The sequence below is a fragment of the Pteronotus mesoamericanus genome, unplaced genomic scaffold, assembly GCF_021234165.1.
Source record: "Pteronotus mesoamericanus isolate MK-2021 breed Mesoamerican mustached bat unplaced genomic scaffold, CSHL_Meso_final contig_56, whole genome shotgun sequence".
In the NCBI taxonomy this organism is placed as follows: domain Eukaryota; kingdom Metazoa; phylum Chordata; class Mammalia; order Chiroptera; family Mormoopidae; genus Pteronotus; species Pteronotus mesoamericanus.
This window is the reverse complement of record NW_026555201.1, coordinates 12,995,250-13,017,058: the sequence shown is the minus strand read 5'-3', so window position 1 is coordinate 13,017,058 and position 21,809 is coordinate 12,995,250. Positions and strand designations below refer to the sequence as shown.

Here is a 21,809-nt window from a genome sequence, read left to right as displayed (position 1 = left end):
CGCAGAGTTGCCGTAAGTGGTAGTAAATACAAATGATTGTAATAAATATAAACCTGTTCTGTGAATGCTGATTAACAACTTAAAAAATATAAATAAGCAGTACAGCAAATTCACTGTGCGAGGATATCCTAAAACCAAAGCCAAAATAATAATAATTATTACAATTTTTAAAACAATCAGCTTTATCAGAACCTGCAAAGCAAAACATATATATTTATATGTAATACTCCAGAAACTACTATGGGGTCAGTGCTAAACCCATTAACAAAAAGAAAAAGAAAAAACCTCTAATCTCTACCCTTTAGGGAATAAAGAACTAAACTTTATTTACCATTACCCATGGGGGAAAAAGGAAAATTTTTTTTTCGAGGTACATTAACTTTCTGAGATAAGACTCACCAATTCATTGATTAGCAATCATTTCCTTAACACCTAATGTGAATAAACTTCCTTGTTGATTCTACAAAAGAACCACATTCAACAAAGGCCCATATCAATTAATTTCTTAGATCTTCCCCTTCTACAGACTACAACTTCCTTGAAATCTGCGACTTTCAATTTTGCGGTTTTTTAAATAAAATGAATGAATGGATGAATAACAAAATTTTTAAATGAAGTATATATTCCAGGTCAGCTTTGGGACAGAGAAAAAAAGGCCATGAAAGCAAAAACACAAGCCAGACTGTGGGTGAATGGCAGCCAATTATGCTATTTTCAACCTTTTTTTAAAAGTCAGTTTTCCAGATAACTTAGCTCATTATTAACTGCTCTCTACAGTGATGAAGGAAAGGAAAGGCCCTACCCAAACACACTTCTAGAATTTCTGAAAGCTCATGAAAGAACAGATAATTGTAATAAAAGAGAGATTAACCATTGCTGAAATTTCAAAAAAAAATAGTCTTTATGGTTATCATATTTATGTTAGCCTTTATAAGCTTTACCATATATTTTCATATGTCTTCAAATATAAAAATAATCATTGCCAAAAATTGTTGTTAAAAAAAATAACAGAAAAATAAAAGTTATCCTCCAAACTATAGATATGCCAATTGGGAATACCTGGTCAGTTCTGAAGTGAAACACATATGCCAAAGAAAATCTAGCCTCTTAAAGCACAAATTTTACTTTGTTCCAGGTGAGAAGGTGAATAGTGGATATTTGAGTAAACGTTAAAAAGACAACAGCTTAGCTGGGACCTACATCTGGGCTGCAGTGGAACAGCAAAAATATTTTACCATATAAGGTAACTAGATTCAAAAGTGTAAGCATGTCTACACTGGAATTATTTTAATGTTATTAATAAAATTATCTCTACCTAGATCAAGAACTACCATTTGCTCATTTAAATAAAAATTAGGGTGAAGTATTCAGAAGTGCTGAGAACGCCCTGGATGCTACAGGAGCAGGGCAGCAGAGGGGCCGCAGAAATTATCTACATCATGTTATGTATTCTCTGTGAACAATCAGAAGGCATTTCTTATAGAAAGAATTCCTGAATTGTAAAAATGGTCCAAAGTAGCAATTATAGTGATGTTAGAATGTTGAAATTTGAGAATGGAAGAATGCTAATGACCAGAGGTGATGGACCAGAACAAGAAGATTCATGGCAGACAGTGCCCTTCGGTGTATATATTTCTGGCCGATTTCCATCTCTAGACGATTCTACCCGCACCAATAGAAACGAAAACAACAGATTCACCCCAATGCTGCCTGCACATGCCTCATTAACCAGATCAGAGGACCCTGTCGAAAGTTGGGGCAATGAGAGAGATTTGTTTCCTTTGTTTCTGGTGTAATTTATAAACTCTCTGAGGAGAATGTAAATAGATGTAGCTCAAGAGCTACATGGTTTTCTGGCTAATTCTTTTTTCAGGGAAATAAAAAAGCACTCTGTAGAAGGCACGGGGCTTTCAGGGATATGACATCATGCTATCGCTGTGGGCTCTGGCCACTGCGTTGAGATTCACTCCAAATGGATCTTTTTGTTAAGAATTTAGTAAAAAATGTTTTACCACGTTGTATCAGGCTTTTGTTATGTCAAATATTGTCATCTATTCTGGCCATTCCAAACCTCAGGCAGCTCCGTAAACAGGGAGGATTTGACAGGAGCACAAACTTTGCTGTCTGGTGACTGATCCGTGTTATCTCACCCTCTCCCGTACACACCCGTCCATTCGTCTAGATTCAGCTGGGGCAGCTGGGCCCTTGTCAGGCAGCCTTCCCAAACATGGCCCAGTCTGTTCCAGGCACTTTTGCCATATTGTATTATCTGATTGTTATCTCTTGAACTAGAATGTAAACTCCTTAATAACAGGAACCCCAGGCAGTGTGGCCAATTGGTTAAGGGCTCAAATTCTGGAGCCTGGACTTGCTGGAGTCCAGCTCCAACACTTAGGAGCTGTGTGACCTTGAGCAAGCTTGTTCATGTCTTTATGCCTCAGTTTTCTCATCTGTAATGATAGTATTGCTTATCTCATTATATCCTTGTGAGAATTAAATGGGTTTATGTGGTAAAGAAACCTACGATACTAAGGCCTGTTTAAGTGTCCATTGAGGTAGTTATTTTCTTTTTATTCTTATTTTTCGCCATTATTATTTGTATTTGTACTCTCCAGTGACTGGCACAGGACATGGCACATACTAGGTGCACAACGAAATGTTTGAGGGATGAATGAATGGGGTCATAACTGAGAGGAATTGATAAAATTATAGTTAAATTGCATCTTTCAAGAACAGAAACAACCAAAAAGTTCCAATTATCATATATTTCCTAATTATATTATATAAGAATACTCTAAGAAAAATCAAAACCTTAACACCGTCCATAATCCTGATCTTAGTCTGAATAATCAAAGAAAGATAAAATTATTTTTAGTACCAATTCCATATTATTTTTCACATCATATTCTAAATTCATCAAAACTTGCCATCCCCAATGGTATAGATAGTAATTGTTAAATAACCATAACATATAAATTACCAGATGCCTCAGGCCCCCACATTTCTGAATAAAGGGTAATTTTACTGTATTTTAAGGCAAAAAAAAATAGCATCCCATAGGCATGACTACACATATTAGATACCTCTCAGGCCATATGTTTATTTAGAATGTTTCTAAATTGTCTATGTCCACGTATGTTTTAATACACATTAATTTTGAAGAAGCTAAAATAATCTCAAATTCCCCTTTGGGAATTAAATGCTGGGGAGTTTCTGGGAGTATTCAGGGTGACAGAAATTAGAGCAGTCAAGGCAACCTTACAAGGAAATTTTAATCAGAGGAATCACTGGTAGCTCACTGCCTACTGTTCAGCACTAAATGTGGAGCAGTCATTTGTTAGCCTGCATTTGAGCATGCATTTGTCATTGCTGTTGATTGTGCACATAGATGCTCATCCATTTGAGTCACACCACAAACCCAGAAAGGCATGACCCATTTTCAGAAGAGCGCCAAGTTAGGTCAGTACCCACATCTGAGGTGCTAACTCCTCTGTGTTAAATATTTATGGAGTATCTGCAACTAGAAATGTGCAGACAAACAAATCAATATTTCCCATGACCTTGAACCAGTTGCTTGGGAAGGATACGTTCATTCACAGCTTCATACCTGCAACTCTCCAATGGAAGAAAGTAGTCCTGCTCCATATGCCCGCAGTTGCCCTTCTTGCTTGCAAAGGCCAAACTCAATTGTGAAGAAATAGCACTAAAAAAAATTAATAATAATAATAATAATAAATCAACACACATCCACAATGTCAACAAGTTCTTCTAAAGAATAAAATGGCACCCAAAATAAAATGGTACACTGTCCATAATTTCTTCAACAATGTCAATCCACATACGTTTGAATCCAAAACATTTATTGAAATCTATTTTCTTGCTTAATAATCCTTTCCTAGGTAAAAGGTATACAGAAAAGGTATCTACTACTAAAAGTATTATGCTTACTAGATTCAGAAACCTGTGAGTCAATTCAGATGCCATGCAATAATTTTAAAACTTAAAAAAACTCAGATTTAGATATAAATGAATATGTCACAGTGATAATGCTATAAGAATATGCTACTATACATTATTTACTAAGTTGTATTTTGGTGATATAAGTAATTACATGTATATGTGAAAAATAACTTAGAATCTAGTAATCCCAAACTGATGTTTGCAATTTGTTTAGTAATTCAACAAACATTTGCTGAGTACCTATGGGGTGCCAATGCTTGGCAAAGAAATAAGAATGACACCAATAAAGCAAGTACATGTTTACCAAACTACCAAAACCATAATTTTAGTATGTTTTTCAGTGGGATCTTAAATGTAGTCAATGTATATACAGATACATACATATATATACATATAATGAATGTGTATAAATACATACATATATATATATAATCATAAGAACCATTTCATTGATCTGAGTTTTATCAGTATCAACTATCAATACTACAGTTCTCCCAAGATATTAAAATCTACAATTATTTCTGTTGAGTTTAGGAGATTAACCTAGACAGACAGAAACTTCTGTACAACTAAAAACTCACAATGCTCTTGAGAGAGGCTGAAATCACACTATTTTTGCTTTGAGGAAAAAAGTGAGAAGCTGACAATGAGCAATAAAACTTGCATCAGATTAACACTGTCCTTCATTAGTGATCATAGAATGCTGAGGTGTTGAGAAAGAAGAAAATTTAAACACTCCTGAAAAGGGGCAGAAAGTAATATTTCTAACCCATGGCAGTTTGCTCTATTTTTATTTGGAAGTTAACATGCCCCTTGGCTCAGGAGGGTTTCATATTTTTCCAGTGTGAGGATGATCCGAGTTGAGTGGCCTGATGTCCTGCAGTCCTGGGCTGGACCCAAAGGACCAGTCCAGCCAGGCCATGGAACTAAACTTCTAGAGGCAAATTCTCTATCCCTGGTTCACCGCCCAAGGAAGCTAAGATTATAGCCCTTTCTACCTACATCACCCTCAGTGCCCACCAGCACTCCTCTGTTCTGACTTTTCCATCACACCACTTTTTTGACATGGTCTTCAATTTATTTATGAATGGTATGTACTGTTTGTCATCTGTCTCCCCACTATAGATTATAAACTCCATGGGAACAAGTGTCAGTCTGTTCATCTAGAACAGGGTTTCCCAAGCACAGCATTCTTGACATTTTAGGCTGCATAACTCTCTGTTGCAGGGGAGTTGTCCAGCATACTGGCCTCTGCTAACTAGATGCCAGTGGCACCCTCCACCCCAGTTATAACAACCACAAATGACAGGAGATATTGAAAAATGATCCCAGGGGAGCACCATTGCTCCTGGTTGAGAACCATTAATACAGAATAGTGTCTGAAACATAGTAAGAGCTCCATAAACATCTGGTGGATAAATAAACAAAGAGTGAATGGAAGAATTATCTCTAATTTAGGCTTATTGTGTGGCAGTATGACCTGGAGGAAAGAAACATGAGGAGGCCTGTGTTTAGTCCAGGCACTACTTTTAATAAACTGTGTGACCTCTCTAGCACTTGGTTTTACTGCCAGTGACATCATTCATTCATTCATTCTACAAACACTTGTTGTGCACCTATTATGTGCTAGACTCTGCTTTAGCTGCTAAGGATATGCAATGGACAAAGCAACAAAGACCTCATTCCCATGAAGCATATAGGTTATACTGAGATGAGACAGACAACAATAACAACAAAAATCAATACACAGGATAATTTCAGGTAGAACATGCTATATAAATAAAACCATGTAACGTGTCAGACATTAAGGAAAAGACATGGCTATTTTAGATGGAGAGGCCATGTAAGGTCTCTCTGAGGAAGTAATATTTAAACTGCAACCTGCCTGATAAGCAACCTTTTGTGCAAAGATCTAGGGCAGGGATTTTCAACCTTCTTCAGCTCGTGGCACTCATAAACTAATAACTAAAATTCTGCAGCACACCAAAAAATATATTTTTTATCAATCTGACAAAAAAATAGGTATAATTTTGATTCATTCCCACTGGACTTCTATTGTTGTGTTGGCTGTTGTCATTGTTTTACTTGACAATCTAAGGGAAAAAGATGTCAGTGCCTCTGACTAATAGTCACTTATTGCATGTTTTAAAAATTCTTGTAGCACAAAGGTTGAAAATTGCTGATGCAGGGAAAAAAGTGTTCCCAGCAGAGGAAGTGAAAAGGCACTGAGGCAAGAATAGATTTGTATTTCCAAGGACAATGGGAAGTCACTGAAAGGTTTTAGGTGGGGAGAGACATGTTCTGATTTAGTTTTCAGAAGGTCATGTTGATGATGGGTAAAGAATAGAGTGCAGAGGTAGAGGAGTGAAAGCAAAGAAACCAGTCAGACGGCAGTGGCAGCAAGAGAAAGGGGAGTTCAGTGACTTAAACAGACTATAGGCCGCGAGCAGCGGGGGATTGAGAGAAGGCAGTATCATAGAGGCCTTGTAAGACGAACCAAAATAATAGATATGAATATGCTTGGAAAAGTTGAAATATTGCCCTCAAGTCTGTCCCCCAGAAAAACTTGCATAGGCTGGACACAATGAAGAGAAGCTATTATATACTCATAAAACAAGAAGACAAAGTTCAGCCTCCTATTTTATTAAAAGGAAAACTCAAGTTTAAGGAGGTAAAGTGATTTACCCAAAACCAGTCTAGATGGTGACACTGAAGAGCTCTAGGGCTCAGTATTTTAAAATTTCTAGGTAAGAGATTAATAGACACATGATTTTTCCCTTATGACCAAAAAATGGAGAAATAAAAGTCAAACAGGAAAATTTTAATCTCATAGCATCTTCTTTGTGCATCTTTAGCTGATTTCCCTAATTTTCATCGCATTTATAGCATATGATATGAAATCCTTGGAGCCTGAACATCGCATACAGACTGTGGGGCGGGGGGGTGGGCGGGGGCCGCGGAGTGGGAGTGTTGTCATGCTCTAAAGCCTCCAAAATACACATATGGAGCAATTTACAGGAGCATTTAGGTCAGCCTACTAAGAGCATTTTCCTTTTACTTCATCATTGCCTACATACTGTATAGTCATGATTATGACCCAAATCAGAACAGGCTGAGGGAACCCTGAGAAAATCTGGTGTGCCATATATGCCATATACACCGTCGTCACATGCATTTGGCATCCCATCCAGTTTCAGGGGGAATTCAGATCTGCATCAAGTCCACTCAAGATTCAAAGATGTGCTTCTAGAATCAGGGCAACCTCAAAGGAAAGAGTTACTGTGCATTCTGCTCCTTCCTCCTCACTAGGAACATCCTCGGCCCCATACCTCGTCTGGGAGTCCTTCCTGAAACTCTGACCTTACACAGCTCCATCTGCTCATTGCCTTTATCTATCTTTCCCTTTGGTTTCCTATTGTCCTCAACCATAGAAGGTGCTGGAAGCTACTTCTGCAGCCTACTCTTCCCAGAGAATTAAGACAATTTGCTCTGAGGCTCTTTTCCATGTTCAGCTCCACATGTGGCTAACAGATAAAGAGAAATGATAAAACATACCTGAACTTTGGGAAAATTTGAATTACAGACTGGCTCAAAATAATTTTCCTTTTTTTGTTTTCAATAGCAGTAGAGACCTCAAAATGCATGCTGCCGTGTTCGTGGTCACTAATGGGAGAAGAAGGTGACCACACACCTTCTGTCTGGTGGTAAATGGAAAGTCTGCTTAGAGCAGAACTGGGTGACCTCTTGATGACCTTTCAGAATTCAACAATAACTGTTTCTGAAATTTTTTAAGAAAAATATAATTTGATTTCCTTAGAGGGTTCTCCAGATGTTGGGGATCTATAATCTCTTAGAAATTTACCAAATAAATATCCTACCTATTATTTAAAAAACAAACAAACAAACAAACAAACAACCCTGAATCTTATAAAAACACCAGTGAAAGACAATTGCAGATTCTTGGCCCCTAATGTCTTTTAAACAGAAAAAAATAATAATAGTAAGACTAACACTTCCCAAATTGAAGGGTACCTTTCATCAAAGCTGAAGTTCATGAATTCCAAGTTTTACATACCACTAATTATATGTAATTATTTATAAATATTTTATTTGAATATAATTACATATAATCATTAACTGAAAACCAAAACAAGAATGACAGATTAGACCTCTTCCACAGAAAAAAAAAACAGAGTTATTTACATACATACAGTCATTAAGCAGAAGAAAGTGTGAGTGACAATCTGAAATCCAAACACTGCTGTGGAACAAGCTACAGGACGTGCTTACGCACAGCACAGGTGCTGAGGAAAGTGAGATAGGTCGCCCAATGCTGCCATCGTCAGGTCACTGCTGGTAGTACAGCACTTGTGCATCGGTCCTGGCCTAGCCGAACGAGCCCCAGCCACATCTTGAGCGAACACAGTCCACAGAAACTGAACACTCCAACAAAATGCTCGCTGGTCCCACGTGGTGATTTACAGCAGCAACCGACTCAACATCTTTCTTATGTTTGCTGTTAGGTACCTGAAGCTTGCTAAGATACCTATTCCAATTAAAGAGATGAACAATTTTTTTCAAAGAACTCTTGATGGGAAAGAAATTTTCCTCTTAAAGGGCTTTTTTGTCTCCCACTTCCCCCACTCCCTAAATCCATGAACAACTACATAACCTCTTCCCGAGAGTCGTGCTATATTCTTAAACTGGATTAAAATGGTACACACAAACCACTAGGAGGAATCCCAGGTGTCCTATTTCTTCAACTTTCTCCAAGAAACTACCCATGTCATTTGATAAATGCCTAAGTGAGTGAATGAGTGAGTGATAAATTTTCTCTATCACCTTCATTAAAAATTTGATCTTTACATACTGGTAGTATATATTTTAAAATAATCGACACATCATACCACATTTAGAATTCCATTCTCCACATATGTTGAAAGCAAGAAGCAGGCAAAGAGACTTTTAGAAAGCCCTAACTGAGATGTGTTAAAATTTATTTACTTTCCATATAAAAGGACCCCTCAGGTCCTCACTCAGAACCTATTATTCCTAGCTTGCACATTGTTCAAACAAAGTGTACTTATGCAGCTTCCAAGCCCATACCCTAACATAAGAGGGGAGCAAGAAAAATATACAAAAAGTGGACTCAAAAAGCACAGGAATATAATATTTGGGTAAACAGCTCTAAACACTTCTATACTTGAAGTTATCACCAAACAACAGAACTCAACAATGATGCTAAAACATCAAGATAATAAACTTAGCCAGACTTCCCAGTTTAAGAAAGTGTTCTCCTATATGTCATCTTACCACTAACTTGAGATAGAGCAGTAATTATTATTTCCATTATATAGATGGGAAAACCGAGGCTCAAGGTTCACGTAATTTACTCGAAATGGACAACTCATGGTTGGCAGAGGTAGGAGTCAAGCTCCAGTTTCCTAATTTCAAACCTACCTTTCTTTCCTCAGCGACAAGTGCATGTACGGATACAGAGCCACTATCAGCCAGTCACATGGGCCCAACAGTTCCTGTCACTGAAATACTGAAATATATCCATGACTGGGTATAAATAGCTATTGCTCCAACCCCCCACGCGCCCCCAGCCACTCACACTGTCCCAGCCCCCTTCTGGACTCCACGCCCCCCGCCCGCCCTCGCCACCACCATGTCATGATCTAGCAAATAAAGTCTTAGTGCCTATAAAGCTAGGAGAACCTTGCCCCACACAAGTCTAACAAGCATCTGATCTATTTGCCCCCATGTCGCAACAAAGGGATTGATCCCATAACAGAAGGACGGCACTCAAAGATGTCCTAACATCAGATGTCTATACCCCTGGTGAGTGCAAATAAAAACACATAAAAGGGGCTCCATGCTCAAATAACCAGTAATGTCAAAGAATATACTCAAACTGTCGTTTAAAAGACGGAGGCCATTCAAAATCCCCTTCCCACTCACCCTTTCATCACTCCTCCCCAGACACTAGAGTTTGAATTTTAGCTACATCAAAATTCCGTTTAAAAGCAGCAAATATCTTCTTGCTTTTGGCCAAAATTCCCCTAACCTTGATGAAATTACAAATAACAACAGGATTGGAAGAGTGAGACTTGAGAGCCAAGCAGGAAGCCGTAGGAAAGAAATATGAAGGCAATACAAATCGACAAAAGCTGGGAAACAAAAGTGAAAATGGAAGCTGCCTTGCTTAAGCCGTCACTCAAACAGCGTAAGACAGGAAACTTCCCACTAGACATCAACTTTTGTTATTTCTTTAACTATTTAAACTGCAAATGCTCCCAAGAGGCTCACATAAAGCCAGATCACATTAGGTGCAATGACAATGACAACCCTGATGCTTTGTGTGCAGAGCAAGGGTACTGACTGGGAAAGCGCTCTGGAACCCGGCTTCAACAGAGAGAGGAGATTTTGCATGCGTCACTAGTTTGCCCTGAGCCAGGCCTGTGTGACTTAAGAGCATAAGAAATGCTAGACTCTTACAACTGAAAGACACTGGTCATCTGCCGTCCGAGGGCTACAGCTGCTCTGTGACCACAGACCACCCACCCCACTCCCTTGGCAATAGGAAGTCACTCCTCATGCATTCACAGATATGAGGGCCAGTGGCTGCATAGATTCCAAGTACCACTGTCTGAATGCTTTGAGCTACTGCAGCTACACCTACAGGTTTAGACTCATTTCATCATGTGCCTCTAAATGAAAATCACCGCAGCTCTTGCCAAGTCACAACATAATCAAAATACATCTTTAATTTATATTTATTAAATTCTGCATTACACTCTAGTTGAGATTACAAAAGTACCAAAGATATGGTTCTATGCTCAAGAAAGGTGTGCCATATGGATGGGAAGACCAGGCTAATATAAAAATAGTAATTAAGCTGTGCTGTTTTTTACCCCACCACAAACTTCTCTGTCTTGAAACTACAGTGTGCTTATCAATCTCAGAACACAAAGAAGATGAAGCTTGTGTTGGACTTTGAAAGCGTGTGTTGGACTTTGAGAGATAAACAGAATCTTGGGAGGACTTCAGCAAGAAGGAAATAATATCATCAAGCGGTTGGGGGAGGGGTGACTTAAGAGAGCCCTAAATGTACATCATGGAGAGATGGAGTTAAGCCAAATTATGGGATGTGCCAGCTCACAGGCTCCACTTGAACAGGTAGAGACTGCCTCTTCCACCACTGACTCCCCTCAAAGCAAGACAGACAAGAACAAGTAGAGAAAGAGGAAGGCTGGGATTTGAATAACTTGTCTTTCAGCTAGAAAACAATGACTTGAGTGGTGCGAACAGCATATATTGTCTTAGATTAAGAAAGAACAGCCATCAAATGAATTAAAATGTAAAAACCTAAGCTCTGAGGAAACATTATGGCAAACCTTGTGGAAAATTGATCATCAAATATAAGAGGACCATCACAGGAGAAGAAAGTGTCAGCAGAAAACAACTTTTATTGAAGAATACGCAACATAGGCAATTTCCGGCTACACTGTTTTAGTCAGACTTTCTCTGTGTGGTTCTTAATACCATTTCTTGTACCTTTCAGGTTGCTTTCAAAAACAAATGGATTTTATTTAAATGCCCTCTGGCCATCTCAGTTTTATTGCCCCCTTCTTCTGTTTAGCTCTTATCTCAGAGCATTTTCCATTTCAAAGGAGACTTATCATTTGATATTTACTAGTTTTTATATCAGGCTTTATGGTATTTTTTAATTAAAAAAAAATCCGTCATTCTTTTCCTCCCACTCATGGACAACAGGAATGACCAGCATTCACTTACCGTCAGTGCCACCCAAGCCGTTGGTCCGCCCCTAGAACCCTGATAAGACCCACCGTCAGACACTCCATTCCCAGGGCTCAATGGTGTGTCACAAGGCCATACAGTAGCCCAATCACAAAACTTCCCTGCCCCCACGGCCCTAGAGTGAAAGTCCAAACTTCATACAGCAGAAAAGACCCTCCAGGACGCAGCCCCTGCCTCCTCCAGACCCATCTCTCAGCCCTCTTCCTCCCTATCGCCCGCCCCTCAGGCAACTGCTTGCCATTGTGCAAACTGGTACGCTCTCTTCTGCCTCCCATTCTAGGCCTTTGCGCACACCTTCCGTCTGGAATGTTCCTGTCACCACCCATCACCTTTGCCCAACTGCTGCCTGCGAACCAGGTTAGGTGGTCCTCTTCTCACCCTCCGTCTAGCACATCCGGAGCCATACTGAAATTGCCAGTCTTCTGGCCTCTCCCTCCACCAGACTCTGAACTCCCTGAGGTCAGACACGGGATGGAACCTTTTGTTGTTGTTGTTATTGTTGTCTAATGCTTCATCTATAGCACCTGCCTGACATGCAGCAGGCACTCTGCAAATACCAAAGGAAGAGGGAATGATTAAGCACAAAGAGTTCCCCAGGGGGCCAAGCCAACAGGGTCAGTACCTATCTTCTGGACCAGTAACTACTACCATCAGCAAATTTTCTAATGTTACAGACTTTGAAAAGATGAAAACCTTTCTACTCTATCCATCAAATCAGTTTTCACTTATGACTTCAGAAATAGATCTGTTCCTTGATCTCTCTCTCTCTCTTTGGCCCACTCAACAACAGTCAATACCCTCCAAGCCAGAGGGAGAGGAGAGCTGACCTCCTTGCAGGTGCCAGGATGAAGAATGATTGGCAGGTATCTCCTGTGGAAGCTCAAGCCAACTTGCAGTTCAGTGGCTCCCGACCTCCTTCATTACTACAAACAGCAACTCCAAAAGCCCACTGATTCTGACATCTGGATCCTCATCAGAAAATGTCGGGAGGAAAGTTTTCCAGTTTGCTGTTTCTGAAAGTTGGCGCCAATTGGAGACTAGCCAGGGAAAATGCTAACTGTGCTTGGTCGGAGTACAGAGGAGTCTGACTGTGATAGATCCAGGCCCTGAGGTGCCTCACGGCCCAGGCGGCTCTGAATTAGCAGCTACGAAGGGTTTTTCTCAGCATCACTGCCCAGACCTTCATTTAGCAGATGATGACACATGAGATCAGACAGACACTATTTCACCTGGACATGAATTTGTAAGATGACCATTTGTCCAATTCTGTTTTCCACATAATCCCGTGGCTTTTTAAAAATGGCATTAGGAATACAAATAGGCTTCTTTTTAATGCCTTGTGGACCTGCAGGCATTTTGAGTTTTACAAATCAAAACCTGGTTTTGTATTCATCAGTATTGTTCCTTGGATGCTAGATGTAGCATGTGAGCCTCAGCGCAACATCTCTACAACAAAGTGATTCACATAGTGTGTCTCTTCTTTTAAAGCAAAGCCATCTTTTTCCGCACAACTCTTTGCTAAACTTATTACATAACTAGCTCCCTCGAAATGGCTAAACTTCACTCTGAGGACACACGTATACACACACCCATCATTTTCACACCAGGTGCGTGGATTAGCATCCCATTTATATGTGTTCTTAATCCACTTTGCACAGAAGACCTACTTAAGCAAATGCCATAGATTCAGAAGTGCCCAAGAACTGATTTTTATAACCTAAGCAATTCTGAGCTCCTTGAAGGAGAAGGAAACTGATGAGCACATTCTTGGCCATTCATTTTTCGGCATGCCCTAAAATGTTCTGCATCAAATCACACATTCTCCCCAGATGTGGTGATTTTAAAGGTCAGCTCTTGAATGCTGGTATGAAAAATGAGGTTTTTACTGACTCCCAAGTAAGCTGTGGGTAGTCACCACTGCCTTTAGAGGGCCGTTTCATTTTTATCTCTGCATTGTGAAAAGCAACACCCTCCTAGATATTTGGGCTACAGAGCTGCACTTTCTCAACTATTTTTTTCCAAGCAAGACCAGGAATCCTGGAGGATGCTCATATGTCTGAAAACTGACAAGAAAGGTATGTTCAGCAGGGAAAGCCATTCTCGCCACTCTATTGCACTGAGGTGTCTTCTATTTTAAGTTTTTATTAATGAAGTCATGTTTCTTTTCTAGTCACTAACCAACACCACTATCATCATCATTTCTTACACTCAGAGTTGACACTACCATCTATATGTGTAAAATGGGGCTGAATAGATTTACCTGGGAACTGGGGTCCCTGTCACAATGAGGGTCCCCAGGTAAGTGAACCTCTAGATAGCATTTCAGCTCTGTTGAGCTCCCCTGTCTCTAACAATAATCACCACCAGCTACTGAAACCTACAGTCTAGCACAGTGCTAATCACTTTACATCATGCTCATACCTCGAGAGGCAGGCCCTGTGAAGGTAATAGAATATAGTGGTCTGAGTACATTGACTTTGGAGTGAAAGAACCAAGGTTCAAGGGCAAGCTTTGCCATTTGCTTCACCTTAGGAATGTTACTTAGCCAGTCTTAGGTTCCTTGTGAATAAAATAGAGAAAATAAAATGAATAACTAACATTTATGGAATTCTTACTATGTGCTGATACTAAACTCCCCGTTTTATAGATGGGGTAGCTGAGACTAAGGTTAAAGAACTTGGGCAAGTCTAGGGCTGACAGAGCTGCATTGGAATTGGTTGTGCCTAGCCCCCAATGTCTATGTCATTTGTGTTCGACCACACTGTTCATCCTCTGGTGCGCAGTGACTGAACACTGCAGACCCCTAGAATTTATGCCACGTTCTAGGTAGCCGAGCTTGGTGGGTGCCAGGAAAGATCGGGGTCTGTCTATCTTGCCTACAGCCATCCTTCAATAGCTTGCACTGGGGAGGGTGCTCTCATCTCCTTTGTAGCCTCTGGATCAGGCACGTAACCCAGCACCGCCCTGTCAGGGACCAGTGAGGATCACACACTGAAGCCAGCCACCAAAGGAAGCCAGGTCTTCTGAGTCTTACTGGTAGGAAATAGCACGGCAATTAGCCCAGCTCAGGAGAGCTGAGACAATGATAAATGAGACTGGGTGGGAAATAAAATACATCGTGTTTATGTTAAAAAGTCCTATTACAAAACACAAAACTACTACACAGCATTGCTTTAACCTGCAGCAATCTACTTAACATTGGATATAAATGCATTATTTGATGGGCACAAAATAAGTTTGGTAAAGCTCAGTGAGAATTCATGAGAAAGCAAAAGATGGTATGACCTGAAATATTTCTGGTGTCCCATGACAAGCTATTTTGCCAAACTTACTCTGTGGCTCTGGCTATCTAGAGAACTGGTGTGTTTGCTACTGCCTAAAACATTAATCCTTCTGTTCTCTCTCCCTTCCCTTAGTCAGGAGGGTCCCTTACCCAGTATAGGGGAGACAGGCAGGTGACTGAAGATGAAACTTCACTTCCCAATTCAGTATCAGGTACCCCATCGAATGGAGATAGCAGCTCAGCTCTGGCCAATTGTCTCCTTGCGTAAAGGTGCTCTGACCACCAGAGAGGCTGAGCTTTTTCAGAGAAGCTAGAAATTTTGATATTTATGTGATAGCCTCTGATGTGTAAATACAGCCCATTTTTTAAATTTAGGCAAGGTGTTGGCTAAATATATAATTTTTTTTGCCCACCATAGATATCAGCCAGAACAGACAGTGCTGATTTGTGATCCCTTTAGAGGACAGTGTAACTTAAAGAGTCTGAATCCCGCTTCTGTAACAATAACGTGCCTCCCAGACACCAAGCGTATGCCTTTGCTACCTCACTTGGTCACAGCTTGCCCTGACAACCTAAACTCCTAAGAACTGGTTTGGTGCAACAGATCAGGACTGAGAAAATCTAATTGCTCAGTCCCTGCCATCGTTTTACTGTAGGGTCTTGAGCAAGTCTTTTCACTTATCCAAGCCTCCCTTCATTAATTTATAAAATTGAGGGTTCCCTTCCTCGCCAAATTTTTATTGAGTACCAACTGTGTGTACAGCACCCTAGGGATAGCAGGGCCTCTGTTAGGGGACAATAGCCTGAGTCCTGCCAATCTTGAAGTGCCATTGAGCATGTGAGGCTCCAATCCTAAATCAGTAACAAGAACTATGACAGGAGAACGTTTCCCGCTCTGAGGTGATTAAGACCATAGTTACCTTCATGGCTGACTCAGCCCTTCTCAGGGCTCAGATTCTATAGAGAAATTCCTTCCGGGTGGGAGGTTACAGGCTTAACTACAGCTCAACTGCTCCTGAACCCCAATCTATGGGGCTTTCCAATATGCAGGCAGTTCATTGAGATGCAAAATTTTCCTAAAGTATTAACACCTGCTCTATCAGTAAGCATCTATTACAGCAAATTAAAAATTACCAGTTTGACTGCTGAGAAAGTCTTCCCCCAGGAAACCACCTTTGATCACTCATCCCCTCCCAGAACCTGACTTGAAGGAGGGGAAAACGCTCCTTCCCCTATCTTTGCACTTATCAAGTTATATTTATCCCCATTTACTTATCAGTATCCTTCACTAGACTGTAAGTCCCCCAGAAGCAGGACCAGGTCTACCTGTTTCACAGTGTAATTACCAATGCCTGACACACAGTAGAGGCTCAGTAAATATTACTGAGTCAGTAAATGAATGAGTCATAATTGATTCTATCAGAGTTGTGGAAATGATATTTAGTAGGAATCCAGCAAGGTCATGCCTTTGCTGGATCATCTTGGCAAAGAAGAAGAATCCAATGCTCCTTTTCTTGCTGATAATGGCCTTGACTTTCATCTTGGGAGAACTAAGGCTTCTCAATTATATTTGAGGTGGACATCCAAAAAAAAGTGTTTGTGAAAGGAAAACATTTAACTGTTTCTGAAGTATGCCATTTAAAAGTATCTTCCCTTGTTTTATTACAGAGAACTTTCAAACCTTGCCAATTAGACACCACCATAGGACTCCTGTTACCAACGTGAAGACACATCCAAAAACGCATCAAAACTAGAGCAAACAACATCTTTTGGAACTTTTCCAGCAGCTTCTTTGCATACTGTTATGTTAATACAGTCATCTTACAGCCAAACTGCAAACACCTGGCTTGAATTCTCAGAAACTTGAACTCATGAAGAGGAGCAGCCAAGATTTGAAACCCCAAATTTCTTGCTTTCTTTAGTTATTAAGGGAGGATTGCATGTATCAATGAACAGCATCACTCCTAATCTGCTTGAAAAGTTTAGTCAGGGTTTTATATTTCATGTGCTTTCACCGACATAAATGATATTTATTCATTTGTTTTCCCAAGCTGTTTTCTGCGACTTGCCTTTCTCTATGTTCACTGAAGGGAGGTGTGCTAATTAATTAACTCAGGGGAGGCCTCCTCCACCTGCAGGGAGAAGCTTGACATATTTTAGAGGAGGCCTTACCTTTATTATTTATGGTTAGAACACTTTCTATTGCAAGGTAGTATGCTGTCTCCATCTAAAACCCATTTGTAATATAACTGCATAGCCTGCATTTCAGAAGAGAAAACCTGAGTTGTTGAAAGTTAGAGAATTACCCAAGGTCACACAGAAGTTAGAAATTCTCTACAGGGGCCTTCCCTGTACTTGAGTCTTAGGATGTGGCTGCCTAGATATCGAAGAGCACACTCATGTCAAATACACTAGCTGGCATTGATTAGATACACAGCGCCATGCTAAGCAGCTTTACAATGCATCATCTGATTGATCCTCAACAGTTCTACAAGACTTGATAGTATTATTGCTCTCGTTTTGAAGATGACAAAAGCACAGAGAGGTTAATTAACTTATCCAGGGTTACCCAGCCAGTGAGCAATAAAGCCTAGATGTGAACCCAGGTCATCTGACCATAAAGCCAGCCCTCTGAGCGACCCACGACACTACTGCCTCACAAGCAGGTTCCTAAGATGCACAGGCTCAGGGAAAACCAATAATGTCCTATACAGTAGGGTTCACTCTATTTTATTCCATCTTTCCCTTTTACTTCCTTGCAAGCATGATTATCTGAGATCAAGTGCTATGAGGAAAGATATTTACGGTCTTACTCAAAAAGAGAACAGGAGGGGGAATATTGATTAGATAAAAGTAGTACTTGCTAATGGGGACAAGACTAATATGAAATTTAAAGGCTGAAGATTAAAATATGTATAGAAGCCAATTTTTAATTTTTAAAAAGTTGTGTTGGCTAACTTCTCAAAAAAAAAACTCATTAGCTACATATGATGTTCACTAAAACACTTTGCAACTTATATGAGTGAAAATCATAAACCCCATATTTCTAAAGTATTTCCAATTTATTCTTTCTTCTGTTGATGTGAAAGATAAAGCCTCTCTTGACAGCATGCGTCTTTGATAAATGGATGAGCACCTTGTTGCTCCTTTTACCAAAGCCAGAACTCCCTTTTACATAGCTCTTACTTGACTTGGCAAAATGACTTTTCAGGCAAACTAGAAGGCCCTATACCAAAACGTTAACAGTATTATCACTGCCATGATGTTACAAAGGATCTATGTATTCTTTTCCTTACTTAACGCATTTTTTAAAAAATCTTCTGCGATGAATATGTGGCACTTTTGTAATAAGGAAGAGAAACAAAGGTTTTTGCAAAGCCTTTTCAGTAAGGGAGCCCCGCAGCCCCCATGCGTCAGCCCCGCTTCCAGTGCTTGGGAAGTGATTTTTTTATGGACACTATAAAGACAGACTTGCAGACCCTGGAAAGAATGATGATGCCCCTCGGTGATTTATTCCTCCCAGCCCTCCCAGCATCCTTACTCACACCCACTTCGGATTTAAGTCCTCAAGTGACAGCATTTCATTTTCTGGTAAACCTTTCCCCAGTATGAAATCCACCCATCAGAAATATCCTAGAAATGCCTATCGTTACTGTGACAAGCATATAAAACTGTAAGCAACTTACAGTATTTCTAAGAAGGGAGCAAAGAGAGTTTTAATCACCGTGTGTTCAATCTCATGCCGTGTTTCTTTTTGTGCTGCCATTCATTGTGGTGGCCCCTAATGCAGAGTAATACATTTTACATCTACTAAATGCATTCTGCGTTTTTATATCACAGTTCAGAAGAATAGCTTTGGAAATCCTTTTGACTCCTTTATATGAAAACTACATTTGCGGAATGGGGTAATTAAATTCCTACAGTTTGATATAATATTACCTCTGCTATTCTAGCTCATAAAAAAAAAAAAACCTCCCAACCATCTTCTGTCTGCTTTTGCTAGAAGTGGAATTACGCCACAGATATTTCTGTTAATACAAGTCTGAGATTTTGAGAGCCTACTCCATTGTAGTTAAACCAGAAAACTACTTTTGTATATCTTTATGGAAATTACAATGGCTACAAAAGTCCTCTGTGCTTGATGAATGCCTTGTGGCTTACTTGGAGAAGAAAAAGTAAGAAGGGCTCAATGTCAGGGCTTTTGGATCACAGGAAGAAGTTAGCTCTGCATGAAGAGCTAGAGAATTTCAGCTCTTGAAAGGACTTTAAAACTCTTTAAATAATAATACAGCTCTTTTGGTGCAGGTAGGATTTCTTGGGTAACGGTAAGATCAAGCACTATCGTGCCTGGGTATGATGTACACAGTGGCACAGCAAACATCACGAACGCAGTTCATCCCACTTGCTTCTCAGTCAGCACGGGGTAGAAGAACAGCACCGTTTTAAGAAGACATTTGAGGCACAAAGAGATCATTTAATTTGTCCCTGAGTACAAGGTTAGGAAGTAACAAAGCTGGCACTTATGTTATCAAAAAAAGAGAGAGAACAAATATTGGCAAGGAACCAGAGAAAAGGGAACCCTTTTGCATTGCTGGTAAGAATATAAATTGGTATAGCCACTATGGAAAACAATATGGAGATTTCTCAAAAAAGAAATAGAACTACCATATAATCCAGCAATTACACTTCTGAGTATGTATCCATAAAAAAAGAAAATGGGATCTCAAAGAGATATCTGCACTCCCAGGTTTATTGCAGCTCTACTCAAATAGCCAAGATATGGAAACAAGCCAAGTGTCCATCAACAGATATGGAAACAAGTTAAGTGTCCATCAATGAATAAAGGGGGGTGTATGTGCGCGCACATGTGTGTGTGTGTGTGTGTGTGTGTGTGTGTATTTCCCCCATTGGAACATTATTTCAGTCATGAGAAAGAAGGAAATTCTGCCAAGTGTGATAACATGAATGGACTTGGAGGGCATTATGCTAAGTGAAATAAGTCAGAGAGAAAAAGACAAATACTGTATGATATTACTGATATATAAAATGTCAAACGCCAAACTCTTAAAAATGAATACTAGAACAGTGGTTACCATGGCCTGGAGGGTGGGGGAGGAGGGGTGGGGTGGGAAATGAAGAATTGGTCAAAGTGTATAACCTCCAGTTATAAGATGAGTATGTTCTGGGGAGCTAATCCATAGCACAGCAATTATAGTTAATAATAATCAGATTATATATACTTAAAAGTTGCTAAGAGAGTATATCTTAAATGTCTTGGTACAAAAAAAAAAAGAAATGGTAATTATGTGGTGTGATACAAGTGTTAGCTAACTAATCATTTTTCAATATGTGAGTGTATCCTATCAAGTTGTACACCTTAAATTTGTACACTGTTATGTGTCAATTATATCTCAATAAAGCTGGGGGTAAAAAAGCTGGCACTCAAACCCTATTGAACTGACTTCAGGTTCAGCGCCTGTCCACACCTCACACCACACCACACTACACCACACCACACGCTGCCCATCCAGTATCCTGAAGAGTAGCTTCAGCAAGTGTGGAGGTACCCTCAACTGCTGACGTGTGGCATTTACATGGATAGAATTAAGTGGGTACAGAGCTCACTCAGCACACAAAGACAATGACAAGTTACCAGCTCCATTTTTATGAGTTTCCAAATATCCAAAGTAGGTTGTTGGTTGTTTTCTTTCTTTTTCCATCTGCAGTTATAGAATGGCTCTCTGAAACCCCTAGGACATAGTTAAATGATGAAGAAAGATCTGAGTTGCAAAAATATATGACTATTCTGGATTGCAAATGCTTTTTTTTCTAAACATACTGGGCAATCTAGAACTTTCTTTTTTTAAAAAATTTACTGACTGATTTTAGACAGAAAGAAGAAATGAAAGAGAGAGAGACACAGAGAGAAACATCAATTTGTTGTTTTCACTTATTTATGCATTCATTGGTTGATTCTTGTATGTGTCCTGGCTGGGAGTTGAACCCACAATCCTGGCATGTGGGGATGATGCTCTAACCAACTGACCTACCTGCCCAGGGCTGGAGCTCACTTTTTATGTTCAGATAATGGTGGTGTTCTCATCATGATGTGACTAGACGCCAAGCACCTAATGGCAGCAATGAATATCATACATGAAACATACACAAACAGAGCAAAATAGCTTTAGGTTCTATACAAAAATTCTCTGAAAACAGTCATAGTCAGAATTAGGTATGGCTATGGCGCATCCCAGTAGAAAAAGACCAAGGGAAGGTAATGGCGAGAACAATGAAAAAGGACAAATGAGCTCTGTGGGGCTAAAGAAATATAGTGGGGAGTTTTTGCCAGGAGTCACTAGTTCTGTATTCATAGAAGACATAAGGGTGAAAATAACTAGTTGGAATAGATATTATTAACTTTTAAGTTACTCTCAGAAATAACACACAAACTCATCATCTACCCAAATATCTCAATTAAAAATATATAAAAGTACATTCCTTTCATTTCAGACTTTTGTCAGCTTTATATCAAATGACCCAAACAGTTGTACTTCAAAGGTGCTACATGGATTAAATTAGCCTGAGGTTTATTAATTCAAGCTTTCTGCAGAGATACTAAAATGTACCTTTACTGCCATCCATCTTCAGAAAGAACTAGAGCTTTCTTTTTTAAGCATCTGAAAGTTCCTCCTCCCAGCCAGGCAGGCAAAGACATGAGAGGCCTGAAAACACGCTAATGTCC

At 39.8% G+C, this 21,809-nt stretch overlaps 1 protein-coding gene across 1 annotated transcript in view; it reads right to left on the bottom strand.

Annotated features, from left to right (window-relative positions):
* The window catches only part of TPH2 (tryptophan hydroxylase 2), an 86,995-nt gene that overhangs the window by 5,043 nt on the left and 60,143 nt on the right, over positions 1-21,809 (bottom strand). The window contains exon 9 of the mRNA XM_054580293.1: positions 3,608-3,703. Coding sequence (XP_054436268.1) covers positions 3,608-3,703 — 96 coding nt within the window. The remainder of the gene's footprint in view (positions 1-3,607; positions 3,704-21,809) is intronic.